General features: G+C 46.5%; 1 protein-coding gene across 12 annotated transcripts in view; it reads left to right on the forward strand.

Moving 5' to 3' along the window:
* Positions 1-18205, forward strand: part of LOC125172019 (phospholipid-transporting ATPase IB) — a 647472-nt gene that overhangs the window by 368457 nt on the left and 260810 nt on the right. For all 12 annotated transcript variants that reach the window (XM_047869466.1, XM_047869485.1, XM_047869458.1 and 9 more), the window contains 2 exons: positions 12579-12762; positions 17718-17828. In XM_047869466.1, the coding sequence (XP_047725422.1) occupies positions 12579-12762; positions 17718-17828 (295 nt within the window). The remainder of the gene's footprint in view (positions 1-12578; positions 12763-17717; positions 17829-18205) is intronic.

Raw genomic sequence — 18205 nt, forward strand, 5'->3', positions numbered from 1 at the left:
GCAAGATTTAAGCATTTCTTTTTATGGGACAAGAGCCCTTGCTGAATGCGCTCCTGGTACCTTTCCTCGACTCCTCAGGTCTCCTGGCTGGAATCTTCATCCTAAACTCCCCCCTGGCCATAGCCCTGGTCCGAGTGGGCATGTATGGGCAAGCTCTGGTCTTGATCTCCTCGCCAAGCTCAGCATCAGGCCCTCCGCCCTGACAGCAGCACTGATCTTTCTCACTTGTCCACCGCAGCTGCCAGCCAAGGTGGGCGGGGCAGATGTTGGTAGTGCTGACCCCGCCTTGCGAACCACATAAATGGCACACTGGACTTTCAGGTGGTGGCTGTTGCTTCGAGGAGGTGGTAACCTGATGAATGTGGTTGTTGGTGTATTAATCGACTCTGAAAAGTATAGCGACCAGGTGGACTTGAAGGTTGAGATTTGGGCTTCTCTGAACAGGTGTTGTAACGAACAAGTCACTTTCATCTTTCTTTTTCTTTGATCAAAACTGAAAGATGATCATTATTTAGTATGATAAGTGTGTTCTTGAACATGAATTGGAAACAATTAAAATGAAGAATAAGCACAAGGAGGGCTGTGTTTGAAGTCCAAAAACAATCATTTAAAAATGGGTAATTCAACAGGCATTTGTTACCTATTGTATTTGGTGCCACGGGTTTTAAAGATGAGTAGAAGAAATCCCTAAGACCAGGTAACTCAGAGCCTAATTATGGAGACGAAGTACCACACAGCAAACTGTATTCCAGACCAGACTTTGTCCAAAGAAGTGTTGTTCTGCTAGTGTTCAGTCAGTTAAGAGAGCAAGTCACAAATTAAACTTGCAGTAGGTCAGGTTTATTACTCTTAGGCTTGGCTGCTACAGTTGATTTCTCCCGTGGGTGCACGGCGTCCTGGGCTCACGTTCTCTCTTTATGCAGACCCGCACGTGGTTGGTCACGAGGCCCATGGTCGCTCCTGCCCCACACCAGGCGCTCCTGCCCCATCTGCCTGGTGTCCGTCGATCTTTCTCGACCACTTTCCAGGACTTCAGCGGATTTATAGAACCAGCACGTTCATCTTCATGTTCTGCTTTAGCAGCGGTAGAATGCTGCTGCCTTCCCCCCTCCCCCCGATAGACTTTATTTTCTGGAACAATTTTAGGTTCACAGCAAAATGGAGTGTATTGTACAGAGATATTTACAACACATGCAGCGCCTCCCCGCCACGCCCTCCCCCTCTGGTCCCGACAATGGTACATTTGTTACAATTGATGAACTACATTGACCTGTCCTTATTACCCAGAGTCCATTGTGCACATTAGAATTCACTCTTGGTGTAAATTCTGTGGATTTGGACAAATGTACCCCCAGAAAAGCATGATCATTTCTCGCTATTGAGATCAAGAATTAGTGGCTTATTAAATACAGGCTTCAGGTTTGAGAAGGGGTGTGTGGTTCTTGGAGAAAAGAGTTTTGTCTGACTTCTCCGCATTTCTACCCAACAAATTCCACTCCCAGATTTTCAGATTGGAGAGAGTGGGTGCACGTGGTGCTGGTCACTGCCCTCCCTGTGGCTCTTAAGGCTCTCGGTTGCTTGCATGAGGCCTGGGGTCAAGGTCAAGAGGCACACAGGCTGCCCCACTTTTTCCAGGGTACAGATAGTTACAGTTTGGCTTATTTCTCGGGTTGGTAATCTGGTGACCTTTGTGACAGGTGAAGGGCAGGTCTAATTAAAATCAGTCTATTAAGCATCTCGGTCGTCATTTATTTTTAGTGGTGCATGAGCTCATGATGTGTTGGCCCTGAAGGAGCTATAAGCTTGCGCTGAAATGTCAAAACTCAAAGCCTTCTCAGCTTTCCTCTCGGTTCTATTTCCTATTCCCACTATCCCCACAGCAAAGGCCAGGCACGCTGTTTTGAAATACTAGTGAAATTTGCAGTGGAGAACAATAAATGTATGTTAACCCCAAGGAAGGCAGACACTCCTGAGAGGGTTTGGGGGTCTTTAATAAAGCATTTCAAGGAAGCAGAGTATCGAATTAATGCTTTTTGTGCTAAAAACATTAAGGTATTTAAATGTGTTATTCTAATCCCTGCTTCAGCCTGGGAACAGAAGGATCTAATATCTCTTATTTAAATCCCAGCCTTCCTAGTCTGGGCCCTTCTTTTCAGCCTAGCACAGGAAGAAACAGGCTATAGCCAGTTGACTTCAGTGAATATAAACCTGTGTGTAATTCACAACGTACGACCTATTAAAATTTTATATCAAATGTGGCTGCCCGGATCTTAACATATTCTGTATTGTTTAGTGGAGATGTTAGGTTTTCAGAAGCTAGACTCCTGTCTGAGCGCCACTTTAATTGCTCTGTTTCCTGGACACGCAATAAAATTGTCATGGACGCAAGTACAGATGCATAAATCCTGAACCCCCAAGCAGGGGATACTTATTTCAAAGAAAGCCCTTTCTGGTCGTGGAGTAAACTGATCTTGGGCAGACAGGGTGTCCTCCCTTTCTCCAGAGCCACTCTGAAAGCCTCAGCTGCACAGGCAGCATTTACGGCCAAAGCACAGGATCAGGTTATAAGGTTTTTGTTCGGTGAATAAAGAATATCAGGTTCCCTCACGACTCACAACTGTAGGATTGCTGGTCTCTACCTCCTAGGCTGGGAGGAAGAGAATGCTCCCAGGACAGTGAAGGCAGTCCGCAGTCAAGTAGTAATTAAGATCAGTGGTAAATATATCGCCCTGTCCCCAGATCACTCATTAGGGTTTTTTCCGCCTTTAAAATTCTTGTTTGTCGAGAAGTTTTTTTAGATTTTGGAATCAAGATTGGGGGCCATAGAAGGGTGACTTCAGGTGACTAGACTATTTAGTCATAACATTATTCATGTTGAAACTCTGGGTCATGCATCCAACGTGAAAGTGCAGAATACTTTGATTAAGATACTGGCAAGAGTATTTTTCAGAGTTTGATACTAAAAGGAGAATCAAGGCCACATTTTGTACACTGTGTTTGTATGTGTGTGTGTGTGTGTGTGTGCGCGCGCGCGCGCACACGCACCGAACGCTGAGATAATCAGCAACCCCTTTAAGCTTTAGAATTAAACACTGGAGGAGTTAAATGAACTTTTTAAGCAAGGAAACTACTAGTAGTAATTGTTAACATATTGTTATAGTGGCAAATTTATATAAATAGCATTTAAAAATTTTTTTTTCAACGTTTATTTATTTTTGGGACAGAGAGAGACAGAGCATGAACGGGGGAGGGGCAGAGAGAGAGGGAGACACAGAATCGGAAACAGGCTCCAGGCTCTGAGCCATCAGCCCAGAGCCTGACACGGGGCTCGAACTCACGGACTGCGAGATCGTGACCTGGCTGAAGTCGGACGCTTAACCGACTGCGCCACCCAGGCACCCCTAAATAGCATTTTTAAAAAGCTCTCACCTTCTCTCTCGATTCCAGGCCTGCCTGGCTGCCCCTCCTGAGGAGAGGGGCAAGGAGAGAGTGTGAAGGAGGGCTCATCTCCTGTTTCTGGAAGTTGAAGTCTATTCTGGAGGTGGAAACATTTAGCCTTAGTATTTTGGAAAAAACGAATACTTACACCATGTCGAAAAGAGTCTTTGTACTTTTAGGATGCTTTGGAGATTTTAAGCTTTCTGCAGTTTAAATTTAATATATGCCCAAACATGTGTGGTAAATTCCTAAACTGACTGGGGCATCTGGGTGGCTCAGTCGGTTGAGCTTCGGACTCTTGATTTCGGCTGAGGTCACGATCTCACAGTTCATGAGTTCGAGCCCTGTGTCGGGCTCTGCACTGATGGTGCAGAGCCTGCTTGGGATTCTCTCTCCCTCCTTCTCTCTGTGCCCTTCCCCACTCACTCTGTCTCTCTGTCTCTGTCTCTCTTTCTCTCTCTCAAAATAAATAAACTTAAAAAAAATTTACATTCCTAAAATGACTGTATATCTTGCACCACCAAGATATACAGCAAGATGATAGCACAGCTACCTGTTTTTGGCCTCACCTGGCACAGTCAGACTTGTCACATTGTGCCAGTAGCCTGCATTCAACCTTCCGTGTACCTGGAGGGGGACAACCTCCATACAGGGACCGTTATCAAAACATCTCCAAATAAGCGATGCCTCCTGAGCTCTCCGATTAGCGGCTCGGCAGATCCTGTGACCATATTGGCCTGTATTTCTCAAGGGTGGCTGGATCAGATGAGGGCTCATAGTTATTTCATGCAGATTTGTATCACCAATCATGAGATCTAGGTCGATCATTTTATTCAACCGGCAAGTTAAATGTTTACTGGGTACTGTGTTCAAAAGTTGTTAATAGGGCAAAGGTCTGGAGGGATTGGGCCTCGCGAGAGAGTATGATTTCAGACCGAAATCACCGTGCAAGGAGCAGATACGTGGCGAGGTGCTTAAACACAGACTTTGTTTGGATGGTTTGCATCGCCCGACATCCCCGAGACCGCTTGAAAAGACCCAGTAAGCCAGTTTGTGCTAAGCCCTCAAAGTGCTGACGCAGGATGATACTCAGGGGCTTACTGTTGGCTTCTCATAGTCAGAGCATTTGGATCGAAAGAGCAGGCTTCTGGGTTAGCCCTTCCCAGGGGAGCCCTGTGTGAAGCCAAGGATGGCTGCCCTGCTACGTGTCATTAAGAGCTGTCGCAAAAAGCCTCTAGTGAGCCCATAATGTTTTTAAGGCCGTTAGTAGCAAACAGAATCGAGAGCACTGGCATGTTTGGCCAGGAAGTTTGCAAGAAGTGCCCACTGGCAGAGTGGTCAGAAGTGCGGTGTTTTGAACTCCTTCCTCTCCACCGGCGATGGAATTAGATCTCGCAGAGGTGCACAGTTGCCTTTGCTTTGCACTTCTTCCAGTCTCTCCGTCTGTGAGTAGGAGTATTCTTTCAGGATTATACACTGGTAGCGTGTTCCCACTTACATGGAAGTTGATGTACTTTTAAGTAGAACTGTATTTTTCCTATTATTCTTAATTATGGTTAGAGAGATAATTAGTCCTAGAACCATGATTTTGGTAGTTAGTCACCATTTACTGAATGTCCGCTGGGGTAGGGGACGGAGAGGGAAGGATGGAAAAGAAGGAAGAAGTGAAATTGAGGGAGACAAATACATTCCCCCATAATGGTAAAATCATTACACTGGATACACTGAGTTTACTTTAAGAGAGATACCCGCTAAATAGTTCTGGGATCAATTTTTTTTTTAACTTTTTTTAAATTAATATGTTTGTTTTTGAGAGAGAGAGAACACAGAAGGGGCAGAGAGAGAGAGAGAATGAGAATGAATCCCAAGCAGGCTCTCTACCATCAGTATGGAGCCTGATGTAGGGCTTGAACTCAAACCGTGAGATCCTGACTTCAGCCAAAGTCGGACGCCCAACCGAGCCACCCCGATGCCGCCTGGGATCGATTCTTGGAACGTTGGTGTCCGTGATGTTCCTGCCTGTGGTCTGTCATCCTCTCTGCTCTTTTATAAGGTTGGGGAAAGGACAGTAACTTCAGTCATACGGCATTTTGTAGGAAACCGCATCTTTGATATTGCCACGGTGTGGTCCGAAATTTTTAAGGATGGAGAGAAATCCTTCCACAGGAGGGCCTCCATAGCACCTCAGACGCGGGGGGAAATGCTAGGGTGGGTGGAACCCTTCACCGCCAAAGCCACCGAAGCCGGACCCGCTCACCCCTGAAAGTCTGTGAATGTTGCTCATTTAGAACTAGGTCTATGGTGCTACCCTATGCAGCCCACTATCTCACGGATGGTTATTTTTTCTCTATACGCACCCCTTCTGCTTTTGAGAACGTGCTCCGCTCTAGTCCCAACCCTATGAGGCTGCCCCTTGGTCAGGCAATGAATTTTTGCAATAAAACCTGAACTGCGTTTTCAGGTACGTCTTTGTGAGGTGCCATCTCTCATGGCTTCCTCCTGTAGAAGATAGCTCTTTTCTATGTGTACGTTCAAAAAAATTTTTTTTAATGTTTATTTCTTTTTGAAGGAGAGAGAGAGAGAGACAGACAGACAGACAGACAGAGAGAGTGTGTGAGCAGGGGAGGGGCAGAGAGAGAGGGAGACATAAGAATCCGAACCAGGCGCCAGGCTCCAAGCTGTCAGCGAGGCTCGAACTCATGGGCTGTGAGATCATGACCTAAGCCGAAGTCGGATGTGGATGCTTAACCGACTGAGCCGCCCGGGTGCCCCTCTGTGTGTACATTTTTATAATAAGGGAGCACTTGAGTCTAATTGAGAGCCCCTGAGTGAGTTTAAATGTCACTTCTTTGTGCCTATACGTAAACTGACCTCAGGTACCTACTGGGTCTGCCCAGACACACCCTCTTGCCCCGCCCTTACCCTGCAGCCTCTCACATCTGTCCCTCTCCTCTAGGGACTGTCCCAAGCTGCCAACGTTATTTGCTTTTGGAGCTAGGGGCTACGATCAGATGCACTAAGAACTGAGACATGAGATTAAATTTGAGAGAGTCACACATTTTGGGTCAGAGCACAGAGATAGAATGTTCCAGAAGGGGAAAGCTTTCCAGGAGGCCTGGACAACTGGTCCTGTATCAAGTGCACTAAATGCATCTAAGGAACAAACACAGAGGTCAGGACGCATATTGGTCAGCCAGGGAGGCCCTTATTAGACACGTAGGATAGTTCAATTGTTTTTAGATTTTAGACACTTTTTTTTGTTTTAATGTCAAAGAGAGAAAATGTCAGAGTGGGGTTGAAGGGCAGAGGGAGAGAGAGAGAAAATCTCAAGCAGGCTTCATGCTCAGCATGGAGCCCAACGCAGGGCTCAACCCCAGGACCCTGGGACCACGACCCAAACCAAAATCAAGAGGCAGACGCTCAACCAACTGAGCCACCCAGGCACCCCTAGATTTTAGGCTTCTATGTTAGGTGTTCGTGTATCTACAAACAGATTTGTTTTTTTAAGATGTCGCAATTTTTGAAACTGTTAAGATTACTGACTGCTATAAGAAATAAGGTGCAATATTTTAATGTTTTTTAATGAAAGAGTTTCCTAAGGATGTTATCTTTAATAGGGAAAATGGACATTTTCACAAATTAAATCACAGATGTTGGTCTCTGTGACATTAAAAACAACTTACAAAGTCCTATAGACCAAATTTTGGTTAGTATTTCCTCCCTCTCACCCTCTTATGTGAGACACTCAGATTTGAAGACTATTTTAAAACGACATTCCAACCCTAGTTTGTACTTACTAGTTGAGGGTTAAAAGCAAAGAAGAGGGCACCTGGATGGCTCAGTGGTTAAGTGTCTGACTTTTGGTTTGGGCTCAAGTCACGATCTCATGGTTTGTGAGTTTGAGCCCCACATCCGGCTCTGTGCTGACAGTGCTTGGGATCCTCTCTCTCCCTCTCTCTGCCCCTTCCTGGCATGCTGTCTCTCTCTAAATAAATAAATTTTAAAAAAAAGCACAGAAGAACATACAAAGCTTGAAAGAAGGGGATGAGATTCAGTGTTCCTGCTGATTGTTAAATGTCACCTTCTGAAACCTTTACATGTATCTTCTGCTTTGGAAACGTAAGCCCAGCTAATTAAAACATTTGAACAAGAGAGATCTTGTGATCTTGTCCAGGTCAGTGTTGCCTACTTTGGTGTTGTCCATAGGCAAGCAACATCACCATCACCTGGGAGCTTGTTAAATGCACACTTGTGCATCAGAACCTGTATTTTTACAAGCTCTCCAAGTGATTCCGACGCTCACTTAAAATTTGAGACTCATTGACCTAGGCCAGTGGCTTCAAACTTCGTTTTCCGTCATAGGGACTATGCAGAATAACTAAATTTAAGAGTCCAATTAGTAAATGTGCTTAGTGAATCTGGTTAATGAGTAAGTGTTGAAGTTCTCTTGGGTGCCCCTGGGTGGATGGAGTTTCTTGCAACTCGCCTGGCTGAGCTGAGCTCAGTTTGCAAATCAGTAATAGAGATTCACCCCACTTTACAAATGAGATCTCTGGGCTCTAAGAAGGAAGGGATTTGTTTAAACTTGCTCAGATGATATTGCAAAGCAGAATTTAGAAACTTGTTTTGAGACCAGGGCTTTTGTAGGTCAGATAAATTAATGCATGATCATTAATTCTAGAAAAGCAGTTTACCAAAGGTACTACTTAAGCATCATAGTTGAAATAACTTTAGAAAGTACATTTTAAAGTTCCAGGAACACATATCCCATGAAATTAGATACTCCAGGATACTGAATTTTTTTAAGTCTCCAAAGGAAAACGTATTTTTTATTTTAGAATCCATTGTGTTCGCCAAAAAAGTAGGTAGAATATCTCTCCAGTTGATTAAAGATCTTTGATTTTATGTTTTTATTCATAAGGCACTAAAGTAGTTATAGAACTGTCCCAAGTGCCTCGCTTAGCTCAGATGTGGCCTGGAATTCTTATTTTATGGGTTGAATGTACTATATGCTGGGAAGTGTGGCATGTGATTCCAGGTTACAAATTAAGATTAAAAAAGGAGGTGGTTTGTGCTTCGTGGCAACTTGGCGTACTAAAACACTACGTATGACCGAGGCGTAATGGTGCCTATTCCGTTTTGTAGAAATTAGCTGTTTGACATCTGTTTTGAACCCCTCGTGTGTGCTAGAATTATATTTTCTCAAGGCATTGCAGCCGAGGGCATAATAAATCCTTGATGAGAATTTCATGCTTCTAAAATGCTGGGATATGACTCAGTTTATATATCCCAGTCAGGTTTTCTCTTTATTCTTGCTTTTTTGGGAAAACGCAGCTTTGGACTTGCATAGATTTTGCTCGAAGCCATCAGAATCGTGACTCAACTCGTCTGAGATTCAAATCCCACAGTGGCAAATGTAGTGAGTGGATTTGACTTGCTACTTGGCTCTTGTTGGTTGGCTTACTGCTAAACCCAATAATGAGAAAACACCTTAAAAATATTTTTTAATGTTTATTTATTTTTGAGAGAGAGAGAGACTATGTACACGTAAGCAGGGGAGGGGCAGAGAGGGAGGGAGACACAAAATCCCAAGCAGGCTCCAGGCTCTGAGCTGTCAGCACAGAGCCTGATGCAGGGCTCGAACCCACGAACTGTGAGATCATGACCTGAGCCGAAGTTGGACACTTAACCGACTGAGCTACCCAGGCGCCCCAAGGAAAAAAAAAAAAAACCACCTTTAACTTCAGAGAAAACCACGGACTTGTTTAGTGGCTTCCCTATTTGGCCACCACAACCCGTCCAGCCTCCCACCACACATGTTCTTGTGGTTGAGCTTTCTGCCCTACAGAGTCCCCTTTTGCCCCGTATACCCCCTTTTGCTCTGAATCACTCCAGGTCAGCTGGAGACCAACTTACTCGATGACTTGGGTGGCAAGGAAGATTCTCAAGTCGTCGTAGCCCCAGACTCCCCAGGGCTGTGTGTCTGTCCCATGTGCTCCTGTACAGAAGACGAGTTCGAGATTAAACGATAGTGGAGTTTCACTTCAGTGAGTGAATAAATGTATTTGAAGAGCCAGTGATGTAATCATGGAGAGGAGTGATCAATGCAGAGGCTCCCAGACTCCCTGCGTTCGCAGAACTGTAGTGTCTCAGTGATTGCTTTGCAAAGCCCCTAGGCCAAGAAAGAACATTGAATACATTGAGCAGTTTCTAACTACGAGGAAGGTAAGGTCAAACAATGAAAGAAGTCATTATGTTCTAAGAACTTAGTAGACGTCCGAAACAATCACGGACATAGCTGGAAAGAAATAATACTTTATCTCACCCTTACTAACCATAACCACTCACCGATGCTCTGGTGTGGGGCACCTGTTGAGCCTTGGACAACTTCTCAAACCTCAAAGAAAGCATGGATGTTTCAGCTCTCATTTCCTATTTCACATTGATTTCTGCTTTTTATCATAGCAGCCGTGAAAACTCGGCTTCACAAAGATACGTCATAAAAAGGAATGTAGCATGATCTAATATTGGAACTGTGAGCTCCTTCGAGCGAGTGTTTCATGCGACTCCCTGAGGGATATTGCTGGTTTTCCCTTGAAAACCCATAACTTCCCACTGCAGCACTGCAGGGCCCTTACAGGGAACCATGGGTTGGATGGTGTCCCGTTCTCAGACGTGTCCGATTTTTTCTAGCAATTGAAGTTTTGCAGATGGGGTAGGAGATAACATTTGTCTCACACAGGCAATGTGTAATTTCACATAAATACATCAACCATCTCATGAGGTAGGCTGTTCTCATTTTCCCCATTTCATTGATGGGAAGACAAGGACTCAGAATTACTTCTTCTGTGTAAATAGTATGGGGAACAGAAGAAGGTCACGTTCAGTTATTTAACTTTGAATCCCACATTGGTGTCTCCATACCATATATGACCTCTGCTTCTGTTGAGCTTAGAGGAGAAATGGGAAATCAGAGTCGTGTAGCAGATGAGAATTGTGGGGCTGTGTCTGCCGATCAGGAGCTTAATGAGAGAGGTACGTCAAGGTCAGCCCTTGGCTCTAAGCAGCCCTTGCACAAATGTGGAAGGAAGAGCTACAGTTTACACCTCTGTCCGTTAACATTGCTTCCAGTAATTTCCCATTAGGCTACGTTAAAGTAAGTCTAGCATCTGCTACCAGGGAGATGGGGATTCTGTTCCGTTCTGCTCGTAGCTGTCTGGAAGATCATACTTGGAAGCTATTTTTAAGCTCTGAAGCGTGTCTGTTAAACAGTGGGTGAGGGACCTGGGACTGTTGAGCTCGTAGCCACTGAACTGTGGGAGGAAGGATGTGATGGATGTCTCTCTAGTTCAGCCTTCCTGACATTTGAAAGATGAGTTCTACTTGTTCTAGCCTAACCCAAAGGACAGAATTAGTGCTTTTAGGTTATCAGCCACAAAAAAGTAGCAGTAATGATTTTTGGTGGTTGCAGTTGCCCTAGGAGGCAATAAACTCCCGTTATCGAAAGTCACTGTGAGGGGCGCCTGGGTGGTGCAGTCGGTTAAGCGTCCGACTTCAGCCAGGTCACGATCTCGCGGTCCGGGAGTTCGAGCCCCGCGTCGGGCTCTGGGCTGATGGCTCAGAGCCTGGAGCCAGTTTCCGATTCTGTGTCTCCCTCTCTCTCTGCCCCTCCCCCATTCATGCTCTGTCTCTCTCTGTCCCAAAAATAAATAAACGTTGAAAAAAAAAAAAAAGAAAGTCACTGTGAGAATGATTAAAGAGATAGTAGATTGTACAACATGGCTCCTAAAAGCCTTTCAACCCCCAGATTCTGTTTTTCTCATTTGCTAATTTCCATTCCTTTGAGCTAAGGCTCCCAGAGTACCTGTGCTTTAAGTTCAGTTTGCTGTCTCACCAGGCACAGAATGGTCTCTGGGTTGGTAGAATTAAATGTAAGGTAAATTTTAAGTTTTCCGTTGGAAACAGGTATTCTGGAGGTCAGAGGCCGTGTGAGAAGTCATAGTTGTACTGAGAAAGTCCTTGCGTGTCTATTCTAGCTTACAAGTACCGTGCATATGTGGGTGCAGCCAGTATACCTCTGGGAGACCCAGACAGGCCTTTTACTCTGTGTGTGTGTGTGTGTGTGTGTGTGTGTGTGTGCGTGTGCGCGCGTGCGCGTGCGCGCGCGCGCACACACACACACGCCATTCGGGAGTTTACCCGTGAATTTTTTTTCACCCAAAGTGACTCTCAGCTTACCAGTTCAGAATTTAAAATAAATCAGTCCCGAGGTACTAATAGTTTTTACCATGTCGTTGTATTATCTGGTCTTACACTCCGAACAAATACTTCGTTATAATGAACTTTGCTGTGCTTTAGAGCCCGTAGATTTACATTGGGTCTTCTTCCCAGATGATTTGAGGGCTTATAAGAAATAGCCCCCATCCTTCGATTCCTTGCGGAAACAGCCCATCTTCCTGCAAAGGCTGTCTTGTCTTTGGGCTTTGGGCTGTGCTCCTGCACAGTTCAGCTTTGGTAGTCCTGTCCTGGTGACCGCCCCCCCCCCCCCCCCGCCTTCTTAAATCCTTGTGCCTTGGCTGCTCTTCAGACACTGCCTCCATTTCTGAGGTGGAGAAGGGAAAGGCTTTCTTCTCCCTTACCCTCATCCTCTTTCTGCACTTCTCAAGCCATGCCAATTTTCTTTCCCTTCTGTGAAAGCCGATTTTACAGACAGTTCCCTTGCCAGCCCTGGGTTGTGTATGATGTACAGCAAAGCAAAAATGGGGTCTGTGCTAGTTTTCGGATTTATCTGGAAGACATTTCCTAAGACCTCTGTATCCAGCTTCCCTGCCTTCATCGTCCGGCGGGGGGACACATGTGCCCCTGAGGAGTTTGCACGTATGGTTACCACCGCGCAGAGCGATTACAAACAGGCTGTGTTTTCAGTTAGTTTTGACTTGTGTATTTCATCTGTGAAGTTGGCAACTACTTGAAAGCCACAAGCTACTGTTTTCTGAAAGCTTCTTTGCACATGAGCATAAAACGTATGTATTGGATTTGGAAATTGTCCACTAACTGCCCTTTTAATGCAGCTCAATGTAGATTACAGCTGTTTCCTCTGGAAAGACGCATCCAGTCATCATTTCTTTCTTCTCTTACAGAGTGTCTCCTCTGCAGAAGTCTGAGATAGTGGATGTGGTTAAGAAGCGGGTAAAGGCCATTACCCTTGCCATCGGGGACGGTGCCAACGACGTTGGGATGATCCAGACCGCTCACGTGGGTGTAGGGATCAGCGGGAACGAAGGCATGCAGGCGACCAACAACTCGGATTATGCCATCGCGCAGGTCAGAGGCGTGTTGACCAGCTGTCCCGTCCCGTTGGCAGAGGTATCAGCCGGGCATGAAGGCCTGGTTGGTGCTTGACCTCGGTCCAGCCCTAAGAACCCCGCCCCCTCTTTTGCGGTTGTGTCTAGACAAAATCGCCGGAGTATTTGCATTTCCCTGTGGTGTTGCTCTTGTGTGGTTTGAGGGCCCTGTGCTGCGGGTTGTTGTGGTTGTCGCGGTTGTATTTGTCAGCGGTGAGGTTGGCCGAGCTCTCTGTCCTCCGGACGAGGCATCGTCCCTGACGGATAGGTCTCGGGTCCTGCTGATGAGAGCCTCTCACCCTCAACTCCCACATCGGCTGCCTGTCCTGGTCCTGTTCCTTATGGCATCCCTTGCTAAAGGATGGCCGTGCTCATAGCATTAATTCTCTACCGTCCCCATCCCAGAATCTCTCCTCTTTTCAGAAGGCACTAGAACACTCTCTCATCAGGCATTGAAAGTCAGGGGAAAGCAGTGATTTACAACCACCAGCCACCCTTCTCTACGGCCATAACCGGGGTGCTGCCCAGACCCGCTGCTCTGAGATGAACCCACGGTCAACAGCAAACAGCCTCTCGCTGCCGGACCAAGTGCAGCCCGTTCCTCTCTGGATCACATGTTGCCCGCAGAGGGGCCCAATGTACTTTGTAGTTACTGAACAGATGACCTGACAATGAGAGAAATGTCTGCTCCTCAGAGAGAGCCAAAACCTGAAGGAAAATAGCCAACCGCCTCACCCTAGGTATGACAGATCTAGATCATTTGCCCCCCTTGATCATCCAGAAAATCTAGACCTCACAATGGACACCGATCATGGCCTCCTGTCTACAGGTTACAGTAACTTGTGATAAAACGCCTGCGCGTTTGGTGGTTAGCCAGTGTTTTGTCATTTCAAGTATGTGTTAACCTTAATCACGTGAACACAAGTAATAGTGGTGTTTTCTCCCTTCAAGCTGAAACTGGGGGCTGCGTATACAATGTGAAAGAGCTTCCAATGCCCCCAGGGCTGCAGGCTGGTCCTGCGCAGCTTGGAGGCTCTCCCTCCCCAGAGCGGGGTTCTAGAGCATTAGATGACCTCTCAGACTCCCTCCAGGCTCGTGGTTCTGCAGACACAGGGAGGAATTTACAAAATCCTCCTGGCTCTGGAAAGCCCACGAAATCAGTCTTGTTTCTCTGTTGATTTCAAATAAATCCTCAAGGTAATTGCTCAAGTTGGTAGGGGAAGGAATTCTGATTTTCCAGGTGGGAACACTGGGGCTCCTTCCCATTAGGTGACCTGCCTCGGGTCCGAGCACCGGGGGTCAGAGAACACCAGACCTGCACGTGACCTTGGGGACCAGTCCCGCACACCTGCCCGTTCACTTTCCCGAGTCCACCACTCCGAGGCCTGTGAGACTCCCACTTCCTGTAGTCTGTCAGCAACTGTAGATGTTATACACCCCAGCATTATTAAATACTTGAGTTATGGCATCATGTGGCTGGAAGGGATCTTTAGAGGTTTCCTAGGAGTTCCAGGCAAATATTTGCCTGTCTTTTTCTTTAAAATGTCTGGGGAAGGGAGATTCCATGACCTGCTTTATTGAAACTGCATACTAATAGGCTGTGGGATCTGGAGCAGTGATTGCTCTCTTCAAGTTGACAGCACGAAAGCAGGGTAGGGAGGAGAGAGAGAGAGAGAGAGAGAGTGAGTGAGTGAGTGAGTTAGGGGTCTCCTTCCCCTTCCAGTGTCATAGCCGCTGCCAAAGGAACTGATGCACGGCCCCATGTGTCTGTGGGTCTTTGTTTCTCCTGTCCGTGGTCCTGCCTGTGCCTGGGGAGGGGTCCTGCTGCTTCAGGGTAGCCTTCCTCCTGGCCTTACACCTTCCCCACCCGACACTGTGCCTCGGCCGCTTCAGTCAGAAGTTAGAGATGCCACAATTTTGTGAGTCCCGTTGCCCCTAGTGAAATGATAAACGTCTCTGGCAGAAGTTAACATCGTGTGCTTTGTCTTTGCATTTCACGTGGATGAATACGCTTTTGATCGGATCTTTGAGGAAGTGCCCCTGGAAGGTTGTATACCGAAGGAAGAAAATGTAGCTTGAAGGCTTGTCCTTGGGAAAAACGATGAAAGAGGCCAAGCTCTGGTTCTACCTCTTTTCTGCCCGCCTGTGCTTTTATCCTCAGAGGCAGCTGCTGGGACTCACGGCCCCCCCTGTGCTGCTGCCTTGCCCGTGGGCACTCTGTGCTGGCGACGGTAGCCCTCGGCTGCCCGTTCTCCTCAGGAGAGGATTCTTCCTGCCCCCAACCTTCTTAGCGTCTTTTGAACGACCTCATGAAAATAGCATTTTGATTTAGGGTGTGTGTGTGTGTGTGTGTGTGTGTGTGTGTGTGTGTGTGTGTGTGTGTGTGTATTTCCTGAAAACAGATCATTGTAGCGCTACACTTGAGTCATTCCGGATGACTCTAGCAGATGTTCTCTGTGCCCACCGAAGTTTAGCATCAGGGGGTCCAGGTCAAATGCAAACTTCCTTTTTATTTGTTTAGCCAGTTATTTTATGATTCCCCAATCCCCTTTGGAATCCTTAATGAGCTTTTATGGGGAGTGTTATTTTTCCATATGAACCTACTCCTGCCATTTTGAAGTGGCCATTTAGCTTTTGGAGTACGTAGTTGAGTGACCGCCCTACCCCCATCTCCTGGAACAACTCATGAAATGTGATGTCGTGTCAGATCTTTAGGGCTAATGGAACCTATTGTGTGGTTTCCTCTTGAAACAGAATGGTTTTGTTTTTAAATACTGCATTTCTAGTCAGAAATTTTCTTTTCTACGGTTAAATTTAATGTCAAAAGTAATCAGAAATAGGCAGTTTGCCATATCGAAAGAATTTTTTTTGCATGCATCACTTTTTTTCTACTTAAAAAATGTTTATTTCGAGAAAGAGAGAGTGCACACAAGCAGGGGACGGGCAGAGTGAAAGGGAGAGAGAATCCCAAGCAGGCTCCACGCTGTCAGCACAGAACCCCGTGTGGGGCTCAGTCTCACAAACCATGAGATCATGAGCTGAAATCAAGAGTCATATGCTTATCCGACTGAGCCACCCAGGTGCCACTCTACTTTTTTAAATTTGAATTCGAGTTAGTTAACATATAGTGTAGTATTGGTTTCAGGAGTAGAATTTAGTGATTCATCACTTACATGTAACACCCAGCGCTCATCCCAACAGGTGCCCTCTTTAATGCCCATCACCCATCTAGCCCGTCCCCCCACCCACTACCCCTCCGCAGCCCTCAGTTTGTTACCTAGATAGAAGAGTCTCTTATGGTTTGTCTCCCTCTCTGTTTTTATCTTATTTTTCCTTCCCTTCCTCTATGTTCATCTGTTTTGTCTCTTAAATTCCACATGAGTGAAATCATATGGTATTTGTCTTTCTCTGATTTATCTTGCTTAGCATAATACACTCTAGTTCCATCCATGTTGTTGCAAATGGCAAGATTGCATTCTTTTCTATGTCTGAGTAATACTCCATTGGTAATATATACACCACATCTTCCTTATCCATTCAGTTGATGGACATTTGTGCTCTTTCCATAATTTGGCTATTGTTGATAGAGCTGCTATAAACATTGGGGTGCTTGTGCCCCCTTTGAATCAGCACTTTTGTATCCTTGGGATAAATACCTAGTAGTGCAAATTGCTGGGTCATAGGGTAGTTCTATTTTTAACTTTTTGAGGGACCTCCACACTGTTTTCCAGAGCGGCCGCACCAGTTTGCATTCCCACCAGCAGGGCAGGAGGGTTCCCCTTTCCCCACATCCTTGCCAGCATCTGTCGTTTCTTGAGTTTCTAATGTTTGTGGATATTCTCAATATAGCCTGATGATCTCTCTTAGGAGAGTGAGCCTGAGGACAACGACGACCCTGTGACTTGGAGTGGGGCATTGAGGGTGTAGTTCAAGGCAACCGACGGGACACCCGTGTGACACAAGACTAATTAATGCGGAGACATTGTAAATTTAAACAGGATTGCCCCTAATGGTGCCTTTGTACCGGAGCACGACACGGTCCACAAAACCCAACAACAGCAACAAAGAACAAACCTTATTTCCCTCCCTCTAGCTCAGTATTCGCTTTTGGGGACCTTTGTGAGGTAGGACACAGAAAGCCAAGCCAGGCTAAGAGGAAGCGGATAGGATTCAAGTGGCGCCCGAAGACCCTCCTACCCCAAAGAAGATTCAAATATCTCATTTGATACTGGATATCGCTCAGTATTTCAAGCAGCGAGAGCCATTACATCATCGTCGACCTCGTACCCGCTGCCTGCTGGGTTTTGTTTTTCTTGACTGCATAGCACTCCAGCAAGAAGTACGGTTCCCTGGTTGGGAGCAAAAAAGGAGGACACAATGAGTGTAGACGTGAAGGCTGTGTGTGTGTGCCCGAGTGCGGGTGCCCCTCTGTGCACGTGCAGTTGCTTTTAACCTGCAGGCTGATGGTGGAAATAGGTCGTGTACACATATGTGCATCCCTTTGGTAAAAAGGGTCCTGGTGCCTGAGCGTTCCTGTCCCTTGCTCCCGAAGTCACCGTAAAATCTAGTCGAAGAGAAGCATCTGGTTGCTTTGCTTTTCTTCCAATTCAAGTGGTCACCTTCTCCTAAGAGTTGAGGACCCTCCCGCCCCGGCAAAAAAAAAGTATTTGTGTAAACAGAACGTCAGGAGAATAACAGTTGGAGGTCCACTGTTGTGTTTGGGGGAAAATAACAATTAGGTGGATCTGAGAGGAGATTTTAGTCGTCCTCACTGGACCTGAAAGCTTTGCCTTTTGTTTTCGGGAGGGAGCGTTTTTCTCGGGTTATCCGCACACTCCGCTTTCCTCTGCTCCCTTACCCGTCTCCCAAGGCCATTTTGCAGCTTCTGTTCCTAAATGATGGGCGGTCCTGAACTTCGTTCTTTTTCTTTCTCAGTTTTCCTACTTGGAGAAGCTCCTGTTGGTTCACGGCGCCTGGAGCTACAACCGCGTGACCAAGTGCATACTGTACTGCTTCTACAAGAACGTGGTCCTCTACATTATCGAGGTGAGCAAGGTTAACCTCTTCGTCGAGGCGGAAGGCCTTCACGTATTTAAGCTAACTTCAAGAGAGGATGTTGTTCACGTAGAGCCGAAGAAAAGGTTGGGGGGTGGGGGGGACATACAGGAAAGCTGTGACGCACGTGGCCTCTCGGAAGCAGGGGGCACCTTGCAGGTGGAGGTCCTCATGCCGCGCCACCGGTGCACGGAGACTCTGCATCTGGCCCGAGTGGAACTTTGCTGTCACTCACACCCCGCGCCCCCCAGGGTGGTCAGCACCTGGGCGGCAGATGCTTGCCCCTGTCTTGGTGGCCCCTGGGACGTTTCTAGGCAACCCAGTCATCCTTATCTTCCCTAGAATGAAAGGGTCTGACTTCTTGCTGT

Source organism: Prionailurus viverrinus, chromosome A1 (genome assembly GCF_022837055.1).
Source record: "Prionailurus viverrinus isolate Anna chromosome A1, UM_Priviv_1.0, whole genome shotgun sequence".
Lineage (NCBI taxonomy): Eukaryota > Metazoa > Chordata > Mammalia > Carnivora > Felidae > Prionailurus > Prionailurus viverrinus.